The 20,418-nt window shown below is 46.6% G+C and overlaps 1 protein-coding gene across 3 annotated transcripts in view; it reads right to left on the bottom strand.

The window, feature by feature from the left end:
• KIF21B (kinesin family member 21B) overlaps window positions 1-20,418 on the bottom strand; it is a 414,008-nt gene that overhangs the window by 245,466 nt on the left and 148,124 nt on the right. For all 3 annotated transcript variants that reach the window (XR_011282930.1, XR_011282931.1, XM_069633645.1), the window contains exon 2: window positions 5,057-5,279. Coding sequence is in view for 1 of the 3 variants with exons in the window: in XM_069633645.1 (XP_069489746.1) it covers window positions 5,057-5,279 (223 nt within the window). In the remaining 2 variants the exon portion in view is untranslated. The remainder of the gene's footprint in view (window positions 1-5,056; window positions 5,280-20,418) is intronic.

Genomic DNA, 20,418 nt, shown 5'->3' with positions numbered 1-20,418 from the left:
AGGTGAGGTAAACTGGTCTATTCAAGCAAACGCAAAGGCAGGGACCTCATCTCTAAAGAACCACGTATTTACTCATACCACTGCACAGAGCTCACATCCCTAAAAGCTCTCAGGGAATACCACCATCCCCTGTAAGGGGATGAGGGGGCTGGGGTGGCTCGCTCTCTAGATTGGTGCTCTCTAGATCTCTATGTGTCAAGAACTTAGGAAATAGTGAGCTGGTGGCCGATCTCTTTCCTCAGCAGGCTCCCTCCTATGGAACAGCCTCCCCCTTCCTCGACATCTTGAGCTGGACATATTCAAATTCCGGAAGCTCCTTAAGACTTCCCTTTTCATCTCCTCCTTCCCCCCTCTCCCTCTTTGGCAATCCCCACAGTCGCTGAGATTGGTGACCAGGGCACTTCTTTTTCCACTTGGATCCTGGCCGCCCACTCCCAATCGGCTTCAGCCTCTGCCCACTGCAAGCACTTGCCTTGGCACCCACTGGCCTATGCTATCCCAGGCCTGCACTTAGTTATTGGCAGCCGACCACTCTTACCAAGTGATCTCTGCCAGTCACTTAAAATCTGCTTGCAATGTACTCCCTAGCACTTCCCTCCATCTGTGTTACTCTTAGTACTTACCACCCCATCCCTCTCTCTCTCTCCCTCTGCACTTGCAAGTTCTGAATGCTCACAAGGCCTAATAGGACCGCCTCTCTCTTTCATCATTATATTTGCTTTTCATTCCCATGTTTCCTCTTTGAAACACAATTTACTTGATGTATAAGCACCTTACAAAAGCACAATAAATAAATAAGACTTGCTGGGGTAGCGAAAGAAGCTGCTAAATTAGGTGAGACGGCAATATCCTCCCTGTATAATAACATTGGAATGTTACCAGTTCCACTGCAGTCAATGCAATGGCAGAGGGCAATAATGGCTTGTTAAAGCCTTCTGGTCCAACATTCTAATCTTTTCCCTTTAACTTTTTCTTGTTTTAAATAGAACAATCTGCCCTCATTCGGTGGGATTTTCCAATAGCAATAGGGCCCTCTTCCTCGCCAAATTGCAAGCTGGTAACGCCCGTCAGCCATCATTAAAGAACCTTGTATAACTTTGACTTAATAACTCGGACTATTACTGTTACATAGTACATTTCTGATTCTGCACTCTCTTTTGGTTTCTTTGAGATGCATCGGATACGAATGGACTGGCCTTGCCAAAGGACTGGCCTAACAACTAACAGCCATGAAAGCGATGTCGCAGAGAACAGCAGCTCATCTGTGGAATGCTGCAGGCCTCGGAGATGGGCATGAGAACAGCCCTCCCTCCTCGAGAAGTACACAGTTCTGAAGCTGCTGACTCAAGTCCCAAGGCTAGGCTGCTCAGAGGCTGCCATGCCAAGAAAATCTGATGTTACGAAATGTACTTTATTCCCCCTCTTCTGCGAAATGACCTGTTGTTATGATACATACGGCTAATGGGAGGAGAATAATATGTAGCTTTTGCATTGAACATAAGTATGAGCCAGGCCTGGGAGGGGCAGAGACGAATGCAGCCCTCCAGAGCATGGTGTGTGTTAACATTACAGCGCTTTTCACCCAACTTCTGGCCTTGTGCATTATTTGTGTCCAAGTGCCGAGTGCCTGGAATAGTGCCTGGAATGCCAGAGACGTTGTGAGGGAGCTAGATGAGCACTGGTATTGTGGGAAGCAGGACGGACCTGTGACAATTACAACCAGGTAATTCTCTTGGAATGTGGCACAATTAGTTATACAGATTGCCATTCGTAATGTAATATGTGTGACCCTGAGCACAACTGTTTAGGAAATGTTGGGTCTTTTAAGGTTTTAGCCTTTAGTGTGCGGTGCTGTTGCTCCGTAGATAGACACAAATCTGCAGGCAATACATGAAAAAAACAATATATTACAAATCGATCACAAAAAAGAAAAAAGATGTTCTCTACTGTGACCCCCTAAAACCGGATGTATCCACTGGTGAGATGAGCGTGGAGTGTAGTCAACTGTGTCATGTGTATTTGCGTTTTCCTATGTGTATCGGTGCAGAGCGCAACCTTTTTAATTGAAATTTACCAAGACTACAAACCCTATAATGCATTTATGTAAAACAATAAAAGTCCATGACTTGACATGTGGATCCTGTGGGAATGGAGTCGTCTGATCACCCCAGTGGCCCTGAACTGTAGCCATGAGTGAATGAGGTCCTGGAGTCTGCACCCTAACCTATCCGAGCAGACACACCCTGTGATCTTGCGCCCTGTGTCATCAGGCGTGCTGACCTTGAAACAGCCTCCGTGCATGCGCTTCTGCAAACCCACGTTGCCTCAGCAAATAATGCTGTATTCTGTGAGTTTGTTACACTGTTTGTTTGTGTGGGCGCACAATGTGCCTGCGTGTCATTGGAACATTGTGTCTGGTGTGTTCAGCATCCGTTTGTGCACCTGCAGTTTCATTGTAAACCGTGTGTATCCAATGTGTTTGCTGCATGCCAGTTAGAAAAAGGGGGTTGCGGGGGTTCCTCATCTTTCACAGTGAGGGCATTTCTAACATCCTTGCATAGGAAGTTGTTAAAAACGACGCATTCAGAGTCAAAACGTTAACTCTGTGTAGTGTATTTTTGTGCACATGAAAGTTGAACACTCAAGGGTACTAGAAGCTGCCGGGGCCAGTTGTGCTTCACAAAGCGGTCCACCTGAGTCATGCCACTTCGGTTATTGGCCTCTTAGATGCGTGTCTGCAGAGATGGCAGGGGGTGCCAATTGCCAAACGTGTTGTTTGTTTTGTATGAAGCACAAACTGAGCTGGAGCGGGACTTCGACAAGACAATCATTTCAGATGGGCTGGAAATGACTGTCAGATTGGTGTTACGTTTTGAAACAGCCCGACTGTACAGGAGAGCTAGGTGACAGTACGGGAGAGCTAGGCGACTGTATGGGAGAGCTAGGTGACAGTACGGGAGAGCTAGGTGACAGTACGGGAGAGCTAGGTGACAGTACGGGAGAGCTAGGCGACTGTATGGGAGAGCTAGGTGACAGTACGGGAGAGCTAGGCGACTGTATGGGAGAGCTAGGCGACTGTATGGGAGAGCTAGGTGACTGTATGGGAGAGCTAGGTGACAGTACGGGAGAGCTAGGCGACTGTACAGGAGAGCTAGGTGACAGTACGGGAGAGCTAGGCGACTGTATGGGAGAGCTAGGTGACTGCTCTGTCACCACGTCCATGCTGACTTTTTAGATATTCAAACTTTGGGGGAAGTGAATCGAAATACATGGTCATGGTGTGCCCCCTATTTTCTTAGCTGTGTGCTTATATATAAACACATTGCAGAATTCAAATCATGATAAAATTCACAGGGACTCATTCGGAGTCTGTGATGCGGTAAAAATCTGACTGCACTTCTCTTGCCCCTTTTTTAGGTGGTAATGGAATTCCTAACACTTTTACCACACTCCCAAACTTATGGGTTTGGCAGTAAGGGGGAGGATTTATCTGTAGATAAATTGCTGGAGGGGAATCCTCCGGTTTAGGGCCAGAAGCTGGAGGTACTACCGCAGCGGAATCAGCACCCCTGGTAGCAACGAAGATACAATGCATGCTCGTGCCATAGAGGCATGATCCGTGCAAGATTAGGCACTGCCTGTTTGCTTTTGTGCACCGTTCCTCTGGCTGACAGGACACTCCCTCTTTTGTTAATATCATCCCTTGACGTACACGAAGGTTCACAATAGTTTTCAAATGGTGAACCCGAGAAACATGCCAAGCACTGACTCATTGCTTAACCCAAAACCCATTACACTCTCCTCCCTCCCCCACAATGGAACGCACAAAACAATCTCAACAAGGCACACACTACTTCTTGTTCGCAAAGTTGTGGTCATCTTCTAAACAACAGAAACCAGAATGCTCATGTTCTGAGCAGGGGACACAATTCAGGGCCAGATTACCATGCATGTGCACAAGCACACACACTTTTTGTGCATGCACGATTGCAGTAGTGCACTACAACCGACAATGCACTGGCACCAAAGCAATTGTGCATGCGTACAGTGCACGTGCACGAATGAACAATAACCGGGCCCCTGGCGTCTTTCAGGTCAAATTTACAGGTGCAGCTGTTCTAATGTGACAAGGCCAGAGACCACTGCCAGAATATGTTTAAAGCGCCAAGAAGCAATTCATTTAGGCTCTTCAAATGAAAATAAAAATGTCCCTCTGCCTTCAATCCTCTAAAGTCGGAGCATGCAAAGTGAAGTGTCAGTGCGTCCTCAATTGGAGAGGCTCGCAATGTCTTCCACCTAACTGCAGCTGACAGCAGCACTCAGAAAAAAAAAACAGGCACACTTCCTGTAGTAATCAATCACATGCTGCGGTCATGTGTCTTTTCTGCAAGCTGCACGATGGAGTAATATCCCAAAAGATAGCTCTTTAAGTTAATCAACCCCCTCGGATATCAGCTTGTCGCCTACAATCTCAGGTTCGAATCCTGGCAGGGCCGACTCCACCCTTCATCCTTCTGAGGTCGATGAATTGAGAACCATTAGGTTGGGTAGTAAAATCATAAACTATTATAGTGCTTAGAAGCGGATGAAATCAGGCAGGAAGTGCTATGTAAAAACCCTGGTAGTGTATATCACCTCTTCAGTTATATGATAACCGATTGTGAAAGGCACCTGTGTGGTCCAGCCAGCACCCAAATTAATGTGTCAGATTGGCATTGTTTGGGTTGTTATGCAATGTCTCGGGAGGATAGCTTAGCAGCAATGTGCTCACCTTGGAAGTAAGATGACACGGAGCAACACAGGTTCGATCCCCGGGACCGCGTTTTGCATTATAAATAACCTATCATATCATATCAGGTTCCGGCACAGAGATCTTTACTGGCCAGGCCCTATGCACAGACCCTACTGCCTGCTCCTGCAAAATGGTTGGTTCTAATCCATAAACATAGAAACGGGCTCTAAGAGCAGAAAATGTCAGACGAGGGGATGCAGACTTTCACCACGGGTGGCAAAGCTCCAAGCAATATCCCCCCAGATACCTCCCATGCCCCCTTACCTGCCCGTACGCCAGCACGGTGGCATTGTAGCCCTCAAAGCAGCCCTCGATCAGCTTCTGCACACAGCTGCCGTACACTTGCTCCTGCTCCGACTCCAGGTCGAAGACAAAGTCGTAGGTGAAGGCCTTGTCCTTGCCCAGAAGCACCTGCGGCTCCCCGGGGGTCACCGAGGTGCAGATGTGGCACCCCTCGATCTTCTCCTTCGAGAGCTGGGGGCGGATCCTGCAGGGAAAAAAAGAGGGGCGGAAATCATGTCAGGCTTGAATTGACAGCAGGTGAGATTGGCACAGGTCACGTGGGGAGGGAGATTTAGACAGGTGCATTTTCAATTAGACATTTCCCCTCTGAGCCCCAAACTTTAGCTAGACCAGCCTTGAGGAAGACAAGGGAGACTCTTGGCCCCGTAGCAACCTAGAACTTGCCATGAATGCGCCTTGCAGTGCACAGTCGATTTCATGGGCACGAAACAAGACACTTAAATAAATAAATAAAATGACCAGATGGGCCCATGCTGCTAGCAGCCATGTAGCAATGATACCGGAGGACAGTGGGCACAGGAGGGCATTCACTTGTGTACAACAAGTAAAGCACACGGATTCTTTGCCCCCACTGTGGCGTTGGTGATGGGTGGATGCTGGGAAACTCCCTCTGGATGGGTATTGGTGTGTGCAGAAAGACTGGGGGTCTACGCCCCTGGTTTGAGATCAGTGAAGCAGAGGAGAAGGACAGAGGAGCCACGGGGTGAGATCAGTGCAGCGCGGACACAGCAGACAAGGACTGAGGGTCATCGCCCTCGAATAATATCAGAGATAAGTAGCTGCAAATGTTAGGAAGGTCCATGGGGTGATATCAGTGCTGCACGGGTAGAGGGCAGTAAGGGTTCAGTCAGTGCAGGCTGAGGGTCGCAGACTTCATTGATGTTTAGTGACAGATGGGGGGCCAGGGGCTCTGCTCGGGATGGTGGGGGGGGGGGCATCACAGATGAGCAAGAACTAAAGATCTCTGCCTCTTGTGGAAAAGCAATGATACACTGCTTCAGTTGGAATGAGGATCCATGTTCCTCCGTGTGATGCTAATAGGCTACTCGCAGTCCTGAGCTTTAATTTTACAAACGTGCATTTTGGGAGTTGTAGTTTGCTCAAACCAAATAAAGCAATCGGACTATAAGTACCAGAGAAGAATAATTCATAAAAGGGGAAATCAGGGTTTAAAGGAAAGTAGGTCTGTGAAGAGCCAAGAAGCCGTTACGTTATGCAGTGAGCGCTCTACAAAGGAACATAAATGAAACTGTTGAAGGCATCAGACACAGTATATAGTACGAGAGAGAATTCCCCCCTGTCCCCCCACCCCTCGGCGCCGGTTTGTTAGGAGTTGCTAATGGTCTGAAGAGGAGGAAGGGAGGCCTGGATCCCAGGCACAGGGCAGATGAAGGCCTCGACTGCAGGGAAAATCGACCATAGAAAACTGCACCCAGGGACAGATGGGGTGGCACACATCCGCAACCATGCGCTAATCCTCTATTAACACATCATTACAGCTCTATAATTACCCACTTTGGTTTGATAAAAGGCCTCGCTGGCTCCCACCCACAGATGTTCCGAACGTGGTTAAACAAACCACATTTCTGCTAGGCTGTGTGCGTGCCAACTCTGTGCCAGCGCGCGACTACTATGAGGGAATTCCCCACCCCTTTACAGACACTGAGGCCTGGGCACCGACGAAGGACTCCACGGGGGCGACCATTACGCAATTTAGCTTCCCATGTGTGTAAGTCACTCCTGTAGCGTCGCTACTTTGCAAGTGAGCCCAGTGGGTCACTTTCCTTCTCCTTCCCAAGATCAGGTGCCTCCTCCTTTCCAGCCCGAATTCCTGTTAAAAATCTTACATTGTTTCTGTACCAATGGTCTAAACGCTGGTGTTGCAAAGTAAGAACACCCTAGTCAAGACTGTTCCTAATCCACTTAAATCGAACACACTTCTAAATATAAGTCGAAGTTGCACCCCATGGTTCTTGCCAATGTGAGGACTGTCTCGCTTCCCAGCCATCGCCAACCTCCTTGAGTTTGCTGCAGCCACTGCTCTGTGACCTTTTTCATGATGAAACAAGCCCTGCCCATCACTTTCAAGGAGAGTTTTGCCCCACCAGGGGCACATAATGTCTGCTTGTTTGAGCCCAGGGTGACTGTGGCCTAGCCTCTGGTGTGGTGCCAGAACCTTGACACCAACCTTTGCCACTGTGGACCAGACCACTCTCCTAGACAAGAAGGCTGAGGCGGGTATTGGGGGGACAGTACTCTCCTGGTGTAGGTCTTTCCTAACGAGACACACCCAATCACTGACCCTGTCCACCTTTCCTTGGTTGCCCCATCACTCCTCCGGCTCTGCAGTGGCCCCCCAGGGTTCAGCTCTGTCCCCTCTTTTTTCATCTGCGCCTCTGTCCGATGGGCCAACTCACCACGGCTAAGACTTTCAGTTCTATTCAGATGGTGATGACACCCAGACCTTGCTCCTGTTGGACCAGCGTCCATCACCTATCGTTAGTAGCGAGTATGCGGGCTATGAAGAATCAAAGGCTCGTCATTGGCTAAAGCGTAGCACTTATAAAACCAAAGTGCTGCTTGTAGGGGACAGCATGGATATTTGGGGTGCTCACTTGTGGGCCCGTAAGGGGGCTCCAAAACCAAACTCTGCATTCCTTGTACCTAATTAGGGCTTCTCTTTGAAAGTGATCAGTTGTTGCAGGTGAATGAGGTAGCTAGTAATTATTTGTATGCTATGAACAAAGGGTTCTATGTTGTTTTGCCAAAATAAATTACAATATCGTAATTAACTTCAACAAAACTACTGCAAATTACTTCCCCCGTTTTTTTTTTAATGGGGGCATAGCCCCATTACCCAACACTACCACCCCCAAATTCTCCCACCCTACCTATACCTCTTACACTAATATACATATGTACCCCCCCTGCCCATTGAAGTAATTTTGTTCAAGTAAATTACCACATTATAATTTACTTCGGAAAAACAGTGTGATACCGAACCAAGTTCTTATGCCTCAGAGCTAGACTGGTCTCTGGTTTAATGTCCTCTCAGTGTAACTATTGGAATGCCCGGCATTTAAGCTTTCCCAATTTTCCAGCATGGCATCTCCAGATTATTCAGAGTATCAGTGTTCTATTGGCTCTGGGGATTGCGTACCATTGTGTCCGCCAGGGGTGTTGCTAGGTGTGGAAAAGATCCGGGGCTAAGCTAATGTCGGTACTGTCGGGACTGGGGGCTAGCTAGCCTTTTGGTTGTAGCCCCTGTGCTTCTATCCGGGGCTATAACCAAAAAACCCAGGGCTATAGCCCCCCTAACTCCTCTAGCAAAGCCTCTGGTGTTCGCCATGCTCATTAGTCTAACCTGGCTTCTAGTGCAGCACAGAACCTCATTTAAAGGCCTGTCACTATACTGTACCACCTATTTACCCTCTTCCCTCTGCTAGAACTCGCTTGGTCATCCTACCATAGTTCTGCCGCCTCATCTTCAAAACTCTCTTCCTGCGATTATTCGCACGAGTTTTAACTTTCTATAAAGTCCAAGGTACACATTCCTGTGCTAGCTGACTTCCTCTCTTTCTACTGGCACTTTCTGTCCTGGCAGCGCCAAGATTCCTTATAACGTTCCAACACTTTACCAAGCACTTACTCATACTAACCACATCCCTCTGGGTAGATACAACATTGGGAAAAAAGACAATCGTTGGAGAACTTTGGGAGGAGACTGCCTTTGACCCACATCCCCCAAGCCAAATGCCAATCTCCCATGCTAAATAGCTGCATGTCCCGTGTCACACCTTTGATTAGTTCTGTCGTTTGAACCAACAGTGCTTAGTATCCTCAGAGCTATAATGACGTAGAAACTGCAAGTTCCAGAATATAATTGGTTCTTGGTCAAAGAGCCAGGAGAAAATGTGCCAGTCGCGGCATGTGATGAGGGGCATTTAGCAGCTATGCGGGCACTTGGTTGAGTCATATTCCAATACCTATCCACTAACCACATGGTTAGTTCTTTTGGTCCCTACGTTTCGCAGATCATGTAACGGAGGATGTGCCTTTTCGGTCGTCGCCGCCCAAATGTGGAAGGACTTGCCTGGGACAGTAAAGAATGTGTCAAATCACCAGCAGTTCAAGAGAGCACTTAAAACATGTCTCTTTTAGGGCTTAGGTTCCCCTTTATTTCGGCAAAAAGGCAGTCTTTTCCTCTCTAGCGCCAAGATACCTCCGGGTGAATGATGCGCTCTACAAATTACATTAACATAACATAACATAACATATTACAAAAATATTCTTTTACCCACTCCTGGAATTTTAACAAACAGCACTTGTAGTCTGGAACTTCTGGCAAATTCCTTCATTTGAATTATGACCGTCCACACCAGGACTTGCATAGTGCTGAAGGTTGAACAGGCAGGACTGGGTGTGGGGGGATCATGTCGTGGATCCACTTGCCAACTTTGGTCTGCCTTTCTCCGATTCATGACGTTATTATCAGCTTGTCCTTATACAATTAAAACTAAGAAGTGGGTTTTCTCCAGTATGCAAAAGTGGCCTTTTCCACTCTTAGTTTCTCTCTGTGCTTTGAATCTGGTGTGAAATCAATCATAATGAATAGTGGCATCAGGTGTGTGAGGAAGGGGCACTTTGCTACTGCATACCACAGTGAAAGGAGACTTAACTCTTTTTGTGCCACCCAAATATTGCCAGGAGTTTTACCAGAGGAGTATGCGTAACGCCGATGTAACAGACCCCGAGCCAGTTATCTTTAGTTTACTGCCACTCCATCACACAGTTATCAGCACTGGTGCAGAAACACTGAAACACACATCAGTCTCAAGTACAGCTTTCGATGGAGACACATTAGTATTAGTCTGTCTTCTCATTCCACCACGTCATGGAAACAGAAGACAGACTATAATCCCTACTCAATGGAAGATCTGCAGGGCAAGTGTTTCTCCGAAAAACGGCCTTCCAGAGTGAGTCCATCTCCTGCCTTTTTCTGTGGGATCCAGGCTGGAGAAGCTACGATGCTACGCTCAGCTCTATTTGAAACAGGTCGGGAGGGCCTCATTACTGCTTCTCTGTCTGGTACAACGCTCATTCAACACCAGGGTTTTTTTTCGAAGAGTTTATTTCTGCTGATTTCTCATCAGAAAAACTAATTGGAAAATATGGGGGGTGGGTAAAAGGGTATAAGGTGTAGGGGGTGTGGGGAACAGGTAGTAAATAACTGGGAAGGGGAGTAGTGAGGGGAAACCCTGAAATAAAACTCATGACTCTGGAACAAGTTCTCAATGCAGAGAAGACTAGCCCATACAGCCTACGTGTCAATATGGACATGGACATGAAGACCCACCACTACAAAGAACATCTCACCAATCACTAATTGTTCCATTACTACCTCCTGCCCCCCTTCCACTGCTTCCCAACACATCCCAGCTACCTCTGCGACCCAGGACCCTCCCCAGTAACCCAATGCACATTGATGTGTTGCCTCCCAGGTCTGTGTTTCATAAATATCACACATACATACATACATGCAGTCCCCCTTAGGCACCACATGCGGTAAATATCCCATGTCATCCCAACTCACGATTAGGTGGTGTAAAATACCACATCTTGACTAGTCACACAATATTCTCAACAAGGTTTCCTTCCTTCCTTCCTTCCTTCCTTCCTTCCTTCCTTCCTTCCTTCCTTCCTTCCTTCCTTCCTTCCTTCCTTCCTTCCTTCCTTCCTTCCTTCCTTCCTTCCTTCCTTCCTTCCTTCCTTCCTTCCTTCCTTCCTTCCTTCCTTCCTTCCTTCCTTCCTTCCTTCCTTCCTTCCTTCCTTCCTTCCTTCCTTCCTTCCTTCCTTCCTTCCTTCCTTCCTTCCTTCCTTCCTTCCTTCCTTCCTTCCTTCCTTCCTTCCCTCCTTCCCTTCCTTCCTCCCCCCATATATAGAATCTCTCCTTCTGCATTTACCAATCTAAGGTTGCTATGGCAACTCTGCTTACCCAGGATTAACAACATCAAAAAACACACCCAACGAGAATGAAATAAAGAGAGCGGTTTTGACGAATTCGGTAATGCCAATAGTCCAGACACGAAGCCCACGGGACTTTCAATGGCTCGGTTGTTTCTCTCAACGTTGTAAGCCAACATTTACTGGAAAAAAAGGACAAACTGGAGGGAATCCAGGCTTGATGGGTGAAGAGTTTCGCTGGGGCAGGCGGGGGCAGGGGACCCCATAGAATCAGTCGATTATTTTCTGCATTTGGAAGCAAGATTTGTTAAAGGAACCATACAACAATAAATGGCGAGACTGTGTTCTCCTGGCCGAATACGGAACAGTTGGGGGGAGGGGCCACGCCATACTCATCATAGTGCTTTTTAATGATCCGATGGCGACATTAAGTGCTATACACGAAACCTACATGCATATACATGGGGCTACATAGGCCCCTAGCATTAGTTACTATTTCGTACTCTATTTTACTGCGTTTAATTGAAAAATTACTAATTGCTAATGAGTGTTTCGACGATTTGAAGATGTTTGAGCACAGCTTCAAGCCTGGTTGCCTAAGTAACCACCGTCCTTCTGTCTCTTCGCTTTTCCACTTAACTCTTGCTAGCCAAAACAGTTCCACGGACCTTATCAACAATCTCAAAATTAAAACAAAAAAATCCAATTGTATTCTTTTCTTAACAAATATAATCTTGCAAACAACTGTGGAGCAGTTATGGCTGTTTGTTGTAGCCGCTACCCACTCACTGACGTGGTAAGAAAATGTTGAATATTTTTGGCATTTGTGTTTATTTAGGCAATAATCCATGGCGCGCCCGGCCAGGCCTTACTGGGTGATAATGACCCGCAAACCAAGTTAATTTCAAGGGCCATTAACAAGTGCTGAGGGCCTTTACTGGGCAGTGCCATGGTTTATTGCCATTAGCACTCTTGCGTGATAACTGGGGTGCTACTAACTGCTTGTTTTAGCAAAGGAAATATCTCATGTGGAGGATGAGTTGTTTCTGCTGCAAGATTAAAATAAAAACAAGATGGCGGGCAAAGAAATGTCAAAGGGAACTCGAGGCACATCCTTTCCATTTCCATGGTCAGGCTCCAGCTCAGCGAACAAGATGAGGTCCCGGGATCGGAGTAAGGCAAGCAAGTGCCACATTAAGAAAAAGTGGGAGGTTATTGGGTGGTCACGGGGGAGGGGCGGCAGGCGTGGTGGGGGTCTGTGGAGAGGCGGAAAGGGAGAGCGTGTTCGTTACATTCAGGTAGTGGTCTACATGATGTGTGCATTAACAGTGATATTGTAATACATACAGGTATAGAGCAGTGCTATACAGTTGGCTGGATGTGGATGGCGGAAGGGAGGAGCTGAGCGCAAAGTGAGGATGGGAGTTTGGCGGGTATATGAGTCAGGTAGATCAGATGTCATGTGCTGATGTCAATAGGCGGGTTTTCAGGTTTTGTCTGAAGGTTCAGAAATGAGGTTTCTGATCTTAACCTGGAGGGAGAGCATTCCAATGTTTGGGAGCTAGCACTGGGAAGCTGTTCCCGCCTGCGTTCTGGAGTTGTATCTGGGAATGGTGAGGAGGTGTGTGCAGGCGCTGCCAGTAGTTCTAGTGGGTGTGTTTCATGCAAATGTATTTGCAAAGTATTTCGGGGCAGATTGCGAGATACATTTGTACTGACTTTGCACTGCAATAATACACTTTGCACAGTTCCATGAATCAGGGTTTGTGTCGGCTGTGCAAAGTCACTTTTCAGCAGTGCAAATTCACGTTGACCCGGCAAAATATTCCATGAATCGGGCCCCATCTGTCCGCAGCATTAATTTTTTTGCCAAAAAATAATCTTTCTGCTAAAAATACACCAACTTCTGAGGGAAGTGTCTTTTCAATACACGTAAAAGGAAGAGGATGAAATCAAGGGTGGGATTCCAAATGCCGTTTAAAAAAAATGATGCTTGAGAACTGAAATAAATGTTTACCAATCACGTGATTTTAAAACTCAATTTGCTAATCCAGAGGCAACCCGTACACTTGCATGAGGGGAGCAGGGGAAAGATCGGGTCGGCAGCCGCACTCTGAACGCGCTGAAACCGCGTGATCTGCGTTTTTGGCACAGGAGAGGAAAATGCATTAAGAAGATCATTTTCTATGTTGAAAAATATTTTATAATATAGCCCAGAGTTTCTAAATGGAACAAGCATGATGTTAATAGTTCTCTAGAGGAATCATAAAAAAAAGAGGTTCTTAGTCAACAAGAACCCTCAATTTCAGGGCTCTGAGGCTGGCTGAGGGCAAAATTCCAAAGACACCTGCCCATCATGAACCTCTACAAGTGGCTGAGGAAGAACCACAGTCAATGAAGGTGCCTCTGTCTCTGTCCCAATACCTATCAGCCTCTGTCCTAGCTGGTGCCATTCTATCCTTTCAGCTGGTTCCCATAAAACTACAGCCACCAGACTCCTCAGAAACCTGGGATGGATCGGGAACTGCACAGAGCAGCACAGCATAAAGAAGAACTGGGACTACAGGTTCCACAACCCGACTCGGTCGAATGGATAGGACCTGGCCTGGAACAAGAGGAATGGTTTAGTTACCAAAATGGTAACAGACTAGGCTTCCCACTTCAGAAGCTGAAAATGGGAGCTGATGCCTACCTCTCAGAAACCCAAACTTGCTATAGGGGAGCAGTGGGGTTGCAGTAGGAGTGGCCTATCACTAGGGGAGACCAGGGAACCCTCACCAAAACCTTTGCCGGCAAAGACATTACAGGATCCTGGAAGGGAACAGCAAACAGACAATCCCAGTGACAACAAAGAGAGTGGGCTAGAGGTCTTTTTGGAGATTTCCAGGGGAAGACCTAGCGCTTAAATGGGTAGCTTAAAGGGATGGTCTAGTAAAATGTTTTATTTAAAAAATAGATAGGCCACATAAAAAAAAATACTAGCATCCTCCGTTTTAAAACTTCCTATGTAAAATTTTGAGCTTTTCAAGCTCAAAATTCGAAAAAGCAAGCACAGGGGCGCAGCCATTTTGTGAAATGGAGGCCCTCCTGTGCTGGCTTTTGCTTTTGCTGCACTAATGAAGGAAAAGCCAGCCAGCTGTAGTAAACAAAGTCTACCGCTGGGTGGCTTTCCCTTCATTAGTGCCGGGACTCGGAGGACGCGGACCGGAGACCAAAGCAGGAAAGCTGCAGCTGAATCTCGGTAAGTGCTATTTATTTTTTTTACAAAAAATAAGCACTAGCTGCGTTTTTTTTTCTAAGTTTTCCGGGCTGGAGGAGCCCGGAAAACTTAGAAATAAAACCGCAGCTTTAAAAACGTTGTATTTATGTTTGCGGTCGCTTTTGAAGTGACCGCAAACATAAATACAACGTTATTGTGTCGGAAAACGCTGCGGTTTTTCTTTCCAAGTTTCTCAGGCTCAGAGGAGCCTGAGAAACTTGGAAAGAAAAACCGCTCGGAGGAGCCTGAGAAACTTGGAAAGAAAAACCGCAGCGTTTTCCAACACAATAACGTTGTATTTATGTTTGCGGTCGCTTCAAAAGCGACCGCAAACATAAATACAACGTTTTTAAAGCTGCGGTTTTATTTCTAAGTTTTCCGGGCTCCTCCAGCCCGGAAAACTTAGAAAAAAAAACGCAGCTAGTGCTTATTTTTTGTAAAAAAAATAAATAGCACTTACCGAGATTCAGCTGCAGCTTTCCAGCTCTGGTCTCCGGTCTGCGTCCTCCGAGTCCCGGCACTAATGAAGGGAAAGCCACCCAGCGGTAGGCTTTGTTTACTACAGCTGGCTGGCTTTTCCTTCATTAGTGCCGCAAAAGCAAAAGCCAGCACAGGAGGGCCTCCATTTCACAAAATGGCTGCGCCCCTGTGCTTGCTTTTTCGAATTTTGAGCTTGAATAGCTCAAAATTTTACATAGGAAGTTTTAAAACGGAGGATGCTAGTATTTTTTTTTATGTGGCCTATCTATTTTTTAAATAAAAAAATTTACTAGACCATCCGTTTAAGCTCAGACAGTGCTTGACCCAGGGAATCACCTGACTCAAGCAGCCAATGGGAACAAAGGAAACCGTCTAGGCAGGAAGGGGAGGGTTATGAAAGGCCAGCAGAGTCAGTTGACAGTGAGAGGTGTACGGGTGAGGTCAGCGAGCAGGTGACGGATGACCAAAAGACCAGAGAGGAGGGTGTAGCATTGGGAAGAGGCCTTAGAGGAGACTTTGGAGTGGGTGCTGGCAGTTGGTGGTTGTCCACTTTCTGTGCGGTTATCTTGATACCAAGTATAGATAATTTGATGGATAATGTAGACACATCAGTCAATGGTTGTTGCTGTACATGCTTTTTAATGTACTCAATAACACGTGACAGTTCCTCGCAACATGAGACATGCAAGGTGAAACAAAAAGCTGATGCGCGTTTCGACCGTAGTCTTTATCAAGACAGATACAAGGTAGGTGACATGGATGCCAGATGAAAGAGGTTGTGGTCCGCAAGCCTCCCTGTTAAGGGTGCCCGCTGCAAGCTGGATAGCTTATCTCAGAGGATTTCTCTGCGACTCCGTTCGACATTAGCAACCACCAACTGCCAACGCCAACTACCAACAAGGCTTGTCACCTCACCCAGTACGTAAATTCTCAAGAACCCTGGAGTTTGGTACTCCGAAAAACCATGTGCCAGGCTGCAGGCAATATGTTAATTCAAAACTAAAACTGTGTGCAGGGGACCGGACATCCCAACCAAAACTCCAAACCTTCTTAAAATTCGAGACTTTGGAGTGGTTACAGAGAGAGAGGCAGGAGGTAAGATGTTGGGGGTGAGAAAAGAATACCAATTGGGTGTGAGTGATAGAGTGGTTTGATTTAATTTTGGAGTAGGAGAGAGAGGAGAGGGGGTGAGAGGCAGGGTAGTGTTTTGAAGAGTGGATGTTGGGGGGAAGTGGATACGATGAGTACAGAGTTGGTGGGCGGAAGCAGAAGACCAGACAAAGAGATACAACCAGGAAATGGAGTGTAATTAGTAGTGAGAGACCATGAGAGATCAGTTGGAGGGTGAACACAGGAGATGGGGAAGAGGACAGTCAGGCAGGAAGTGGCCAATAGGAAGAGGGGAGATACCAAGTGAAGGTTCAGACACGAGAGGGAGAGGTGGTCAGACCAGGTAGATGGAGTGTGGAGAGAGAGAAAGAGACAGGCAGAGAAAGAGAGACGGAGGAGGGTGGGGAAGAAAGGATATAGGCGAGTGAGGAGAAGGTTAAGAGAAGACCCTCAGCAGTTGAAGGGCACCAGGGCAACTGGACCCCACTGCTGGGTCCTGTAGGAAGCCCCCGGGGACTCAGAAAGATAAGGCTACAGCCTTTAGGCCCTCCCAAGGGCAAGAAGATTAGTCCATACGGTAACCCAGGCTGTAGTAACCCAATCCTGGAGCTAGCCAATATGGAATAGGGAGCCTGGGATAGGGAGGTGGGAGCCGACTTCAGGGTTGAGGGAAAAGGCAAGAGCGACCACCCCTAGACTGGGAACACCAATTGTTTATGTATATATTTCAAGGCTAAAAGTTGAAACGTATTGGTTTTTGTCTTGTGACTCATTAATCTGAATATTTTGCTAGATGAAACCTTTGCCTTCGAGCTCCTCCCTTTAGCACCTGGCACGTTTCCTCTCCATTGGCCATATGGATCCTTTGCCTCCTAACTTTTCGTCTAATCCTCTGCTATGGCTCCAGTCACTTTGTTTATCTGGATTCTTTGCCTTGGAGCTCTTCCCCGCATCCAGGGATTCGTTTTCTCTTCCTTGAACATCTGGAACGCTTGCCCCTTAAGTCTTCCCTTTAACATCTGCAGATGCTTCTCCCTTCATCTCCTCTCCTCTTGCCACCGGGCTGGCCAGTGAAGCACTCCCTTAAATGAACGAACTACAAGTCACAAATAATTCTAGTACATAATGTCTACCTAAAATTAAAATGCTGTTCACTTCTGCAACTTGCTACCATTTGGTCCAATGAATTTGGCAATGTCAAAGAATAACAGGCACGCATTTGCGTTAAATGTGCGCGTTATCCGTCCATGGTGTAGGACCGACCCAGTGAAGGCATTACTGAGCAAGGTATAAGCGACACCACAAGTGACAAGCCAAAACAACACCTGCACGCCCACTCTCAACCCGGTCCAATATTTTAGTAGAAATTACACGTTTTGGCAGTTGCCCTTCAAAAACTTTAGCTATCCTGATGCATTTTAAGTGAAAGCTTGAGCTGGGCCAGCATTTTCTGTTTCAAAGACACTGCACAATATTTGCAGTGAGTGGTGTAGACAAAAAGGCAAAACTCTGTGGAGGGAGAGAGAGGAGATAGAATGGCAGAGTGATAGAGAGAAGGGAAAAGAATGACAGAAAGAGACACGCAAAGTGAAGGAGATAGAGAAAGACAGTGAAAAAGAGGGAAAGAGAGGCAGAAACATAGATTGAGTGAGATAGACAGAGATTGCTAAAGAAACAGAGAGAGCGTGTGAGAGAGTGCATGAGAGAAACAGAGAGGGCGTGTGAGAGAGTGCATGAGAGAGAAACAGAGCGAACGTGTGAGAGTGCGTGATAGACAAACAGAGAGAGCGTGTGAGAGTGCAGGAGAGAGAAACAGAGAGAGTGTGTGAGGGAGTGCGTGGTAGAGAAACAGAGAGTGCGTGTGAGAGTGCATGAGAGAAACAGAGAGAGCATGTGAGAGAGTGCATGGCAGAGAAACAGAGAGAGCGTGTGAGAGAGTGCATGAGAGAGAAACAGAGAGAACGTGTGAGAGTGCATGGCAGAGAAACAGAGAGAGCGTGTGAGAGACTGCGTGGTAGAGAAACAGAGAGAGCGTGTGAGAGACTGCGTGATAGAGAAACAGAGAGAGCGTGTGAGAGAGTGCCTGAGAGAGAAACAGAGAGAGTATGAGAGAGTGCATGAGAGAAACAGAGAGAGCGTGTGAGAGAGTGCATGAGAGAGAAACAGAGAGAGCGTGTGAGAGTGCATGACAGAAAAACAGAGAGAGCGTGTGAGAGAGTGCATGAGAGAGAAACAGAGAGAGCGTGTGAGAGTGCATGACAGAAAAACAGAGAGAGCGTGTGAGAGAGTGCATGAGAGAGAAACCGAGATAGTGTGAGTGCACGAGAGTGAGATGGGAAGACGGTGTGACAGAAATAGGGTAAGACAGGGATAGAGAAGAGAGAGAGAGAGGTTGGGAGAGAGAAGGAGAGGCAGGGAGGAAGAGTGAAAAGGAGTGTTATGTAGAGTAAGGGAGTGAACAAGAAAGTGAGAGACAGTAGAAAAGAGAAGGGGGGTTGTAGGTACTACGTGGTAGAGGAAATAAGAAACGTGTGAAGCAATAAACACCTCCATGTCAACATTTATATGTAGAAATACGACTACACTGTAATCAAAGCAAATGTTCTACTTCAAAGCTCTTTTTATACAGAATGTATAAACTTGTGATAAATTACAAAACTCTATGTATGTGGAAAAAGGTTCTTCTGTGGTGTGTGTGTGTGTGTGCGTGTGTGCATTAAATAAATGATCAATGTTCAGTGTTTCACGAAAGAGACAGTGATAGTTTTCAAAACGTTCTTCTATGTTCAAAAGTGCAATCTATGCATTATGCCAGAGACTACAGATCTACATGCACTAGGCTTAGCACCCTTCTTCACGGATGCACATGTGCAACGCATAGGTGAGGCTGCCCGTGGTGGACAGCATTCTAAGCATGCCACCATTTTCTTAGGCCCTCTTTCAGTTTTAGGCTTGAGTTAAGTCGTGGACCAAAACTATTGGTATGAACAGTAACATAATGTGATGCAGTGTGAAGTGGTCTTGTATAGCACAGCTTTTGGGGAGGATAGGTTTAATAGTAGCAGAGGGAATGGCACTATGCAGAACCTGAACTACTGATGAACTATTCTCCGAATGACGTACTTTTAGGTCGAGGGTCTGCAACCTTTGGCTCTCTAGATGTTTTGGACTACAGCTCCCATTGGCTCCAACTACGTGATCCATGGTGAGGGATAATGGGAGTAGTAGTACAAAACATCGGTAGAGCCGCTGATTGCAAATCCCTGTTCTAGGAGATTCCTGTAAAAGGCATGTGAGGGAAGAGGCGTGAGGGTGTGTGTGTGTGTGTGTGTGTGTGTGTCTGTCTGTCTGTGTAGTGTAGAATGGAAGGAATATTAGTGAGCCGGTTAGTGAAGGGGAGATACTATAAGGTTCCAGCAATACATATGGTTACCAGGACAGAAGGTCCAGGCTGTCCTTGGTTTAGTCTTGTGATGAGTGTGAGATTTCGAATGTATTTTAGTTGTCCTTGGTGCATGGAAGTGGAATCTCCTTGGCTGATGTTTGGAATCTGTATGTTCGATACTGGTTGTCTGTTAGGTTTAGTCGCTTGGCTGGCGTAGGGTTGGCCTGGGCTCACTGGAAGGTGTTATCCTTGTAAAGGGCATGTGGACATCACAAACTCAATTGGGTCTAGCTTCTGGAGTGAAAGTAACAGCTTGTATTTGCATTTAGTTAAAGAACAGGGATGTCAATTTCGATTAGAAATGCTTACAATAACACATTTACAGATGGCAGAGGCATTCCCAGGAAGGGTGCCTGTACAATAGCACAAAGAGAAGAACAAGTGGTGAGCCAGTTTATGAGGGTGTAAAAAAGTGAGATATATGGGACAAAACAAAAAATATATTTAAGAACACATCGCTTTACAAAGGTAACATTAACCTAAGGGCACAAGTGCTACAAACTAAAGAGCAGCACTATTTAAATATCTAAAACTGCATTAATAAGCATCAGTGGTGGCAGTGCTGGGTCAGGTAAGGAGGATGGGGGAAGAGGGCAGAGGACATTCCCTCTTTAGCAAGTAAGTGAAGTTTAAGCCGAGTGGAGATTAACATTTTTGTAGTAAGAAAAGGACACATTTTCAGAATGTTGAATAGGTCAATACGAGCAGCAGAGGCAGTGGTAGTGACGAATTATTAGAGATGTAGGTCGCTATCAGAGAGAACACTAAGATTGAGAGCCTTGGGCGAGCAATCACGAAGACCACACGGGAAGGAGATAGGAGAGGGGAGCAATGTCATTCGAATCCGGGACAAAGATTGCTTTGTTTTTGAAGAGTTCAGCATGAGGCAGGAGAGAGCCACCCAGTGACTAATTGCAGCTCCATCGTCCTTCATGTAGTGTTGTGCATAACATTTCTTTTAGGGATATCCTTTGGTTAGATGGTCAGCCAGTCTACAGGGTTAACTGGGTATAGGGTTTGCATAGGCTGGATTCTAGAACTGTTAGGATTCGTCCATATACTGAT

The sequence above is a fragment of the Ambystoma mexicanum genome, chromosome 13, assembly GCF_040938575.1.
Source record: "Ambystoma mexicanum isolate Mex_15411 chromosome 13, UKY_AmexF1_1, whole genome shotgun sequence".
NCBI classification, from domain to species: Eukaryota; Metazoa; Chordata; class Amphibia; order Caudata; family Ambystomatidae; genus Ambystoma; species Ambystoma mexicanum.
The sequence above is the reverse complement of the archived record's forward strand: the minus strand, read 5'-3'. Positions and strand labels throughout refer to the sequence as shown.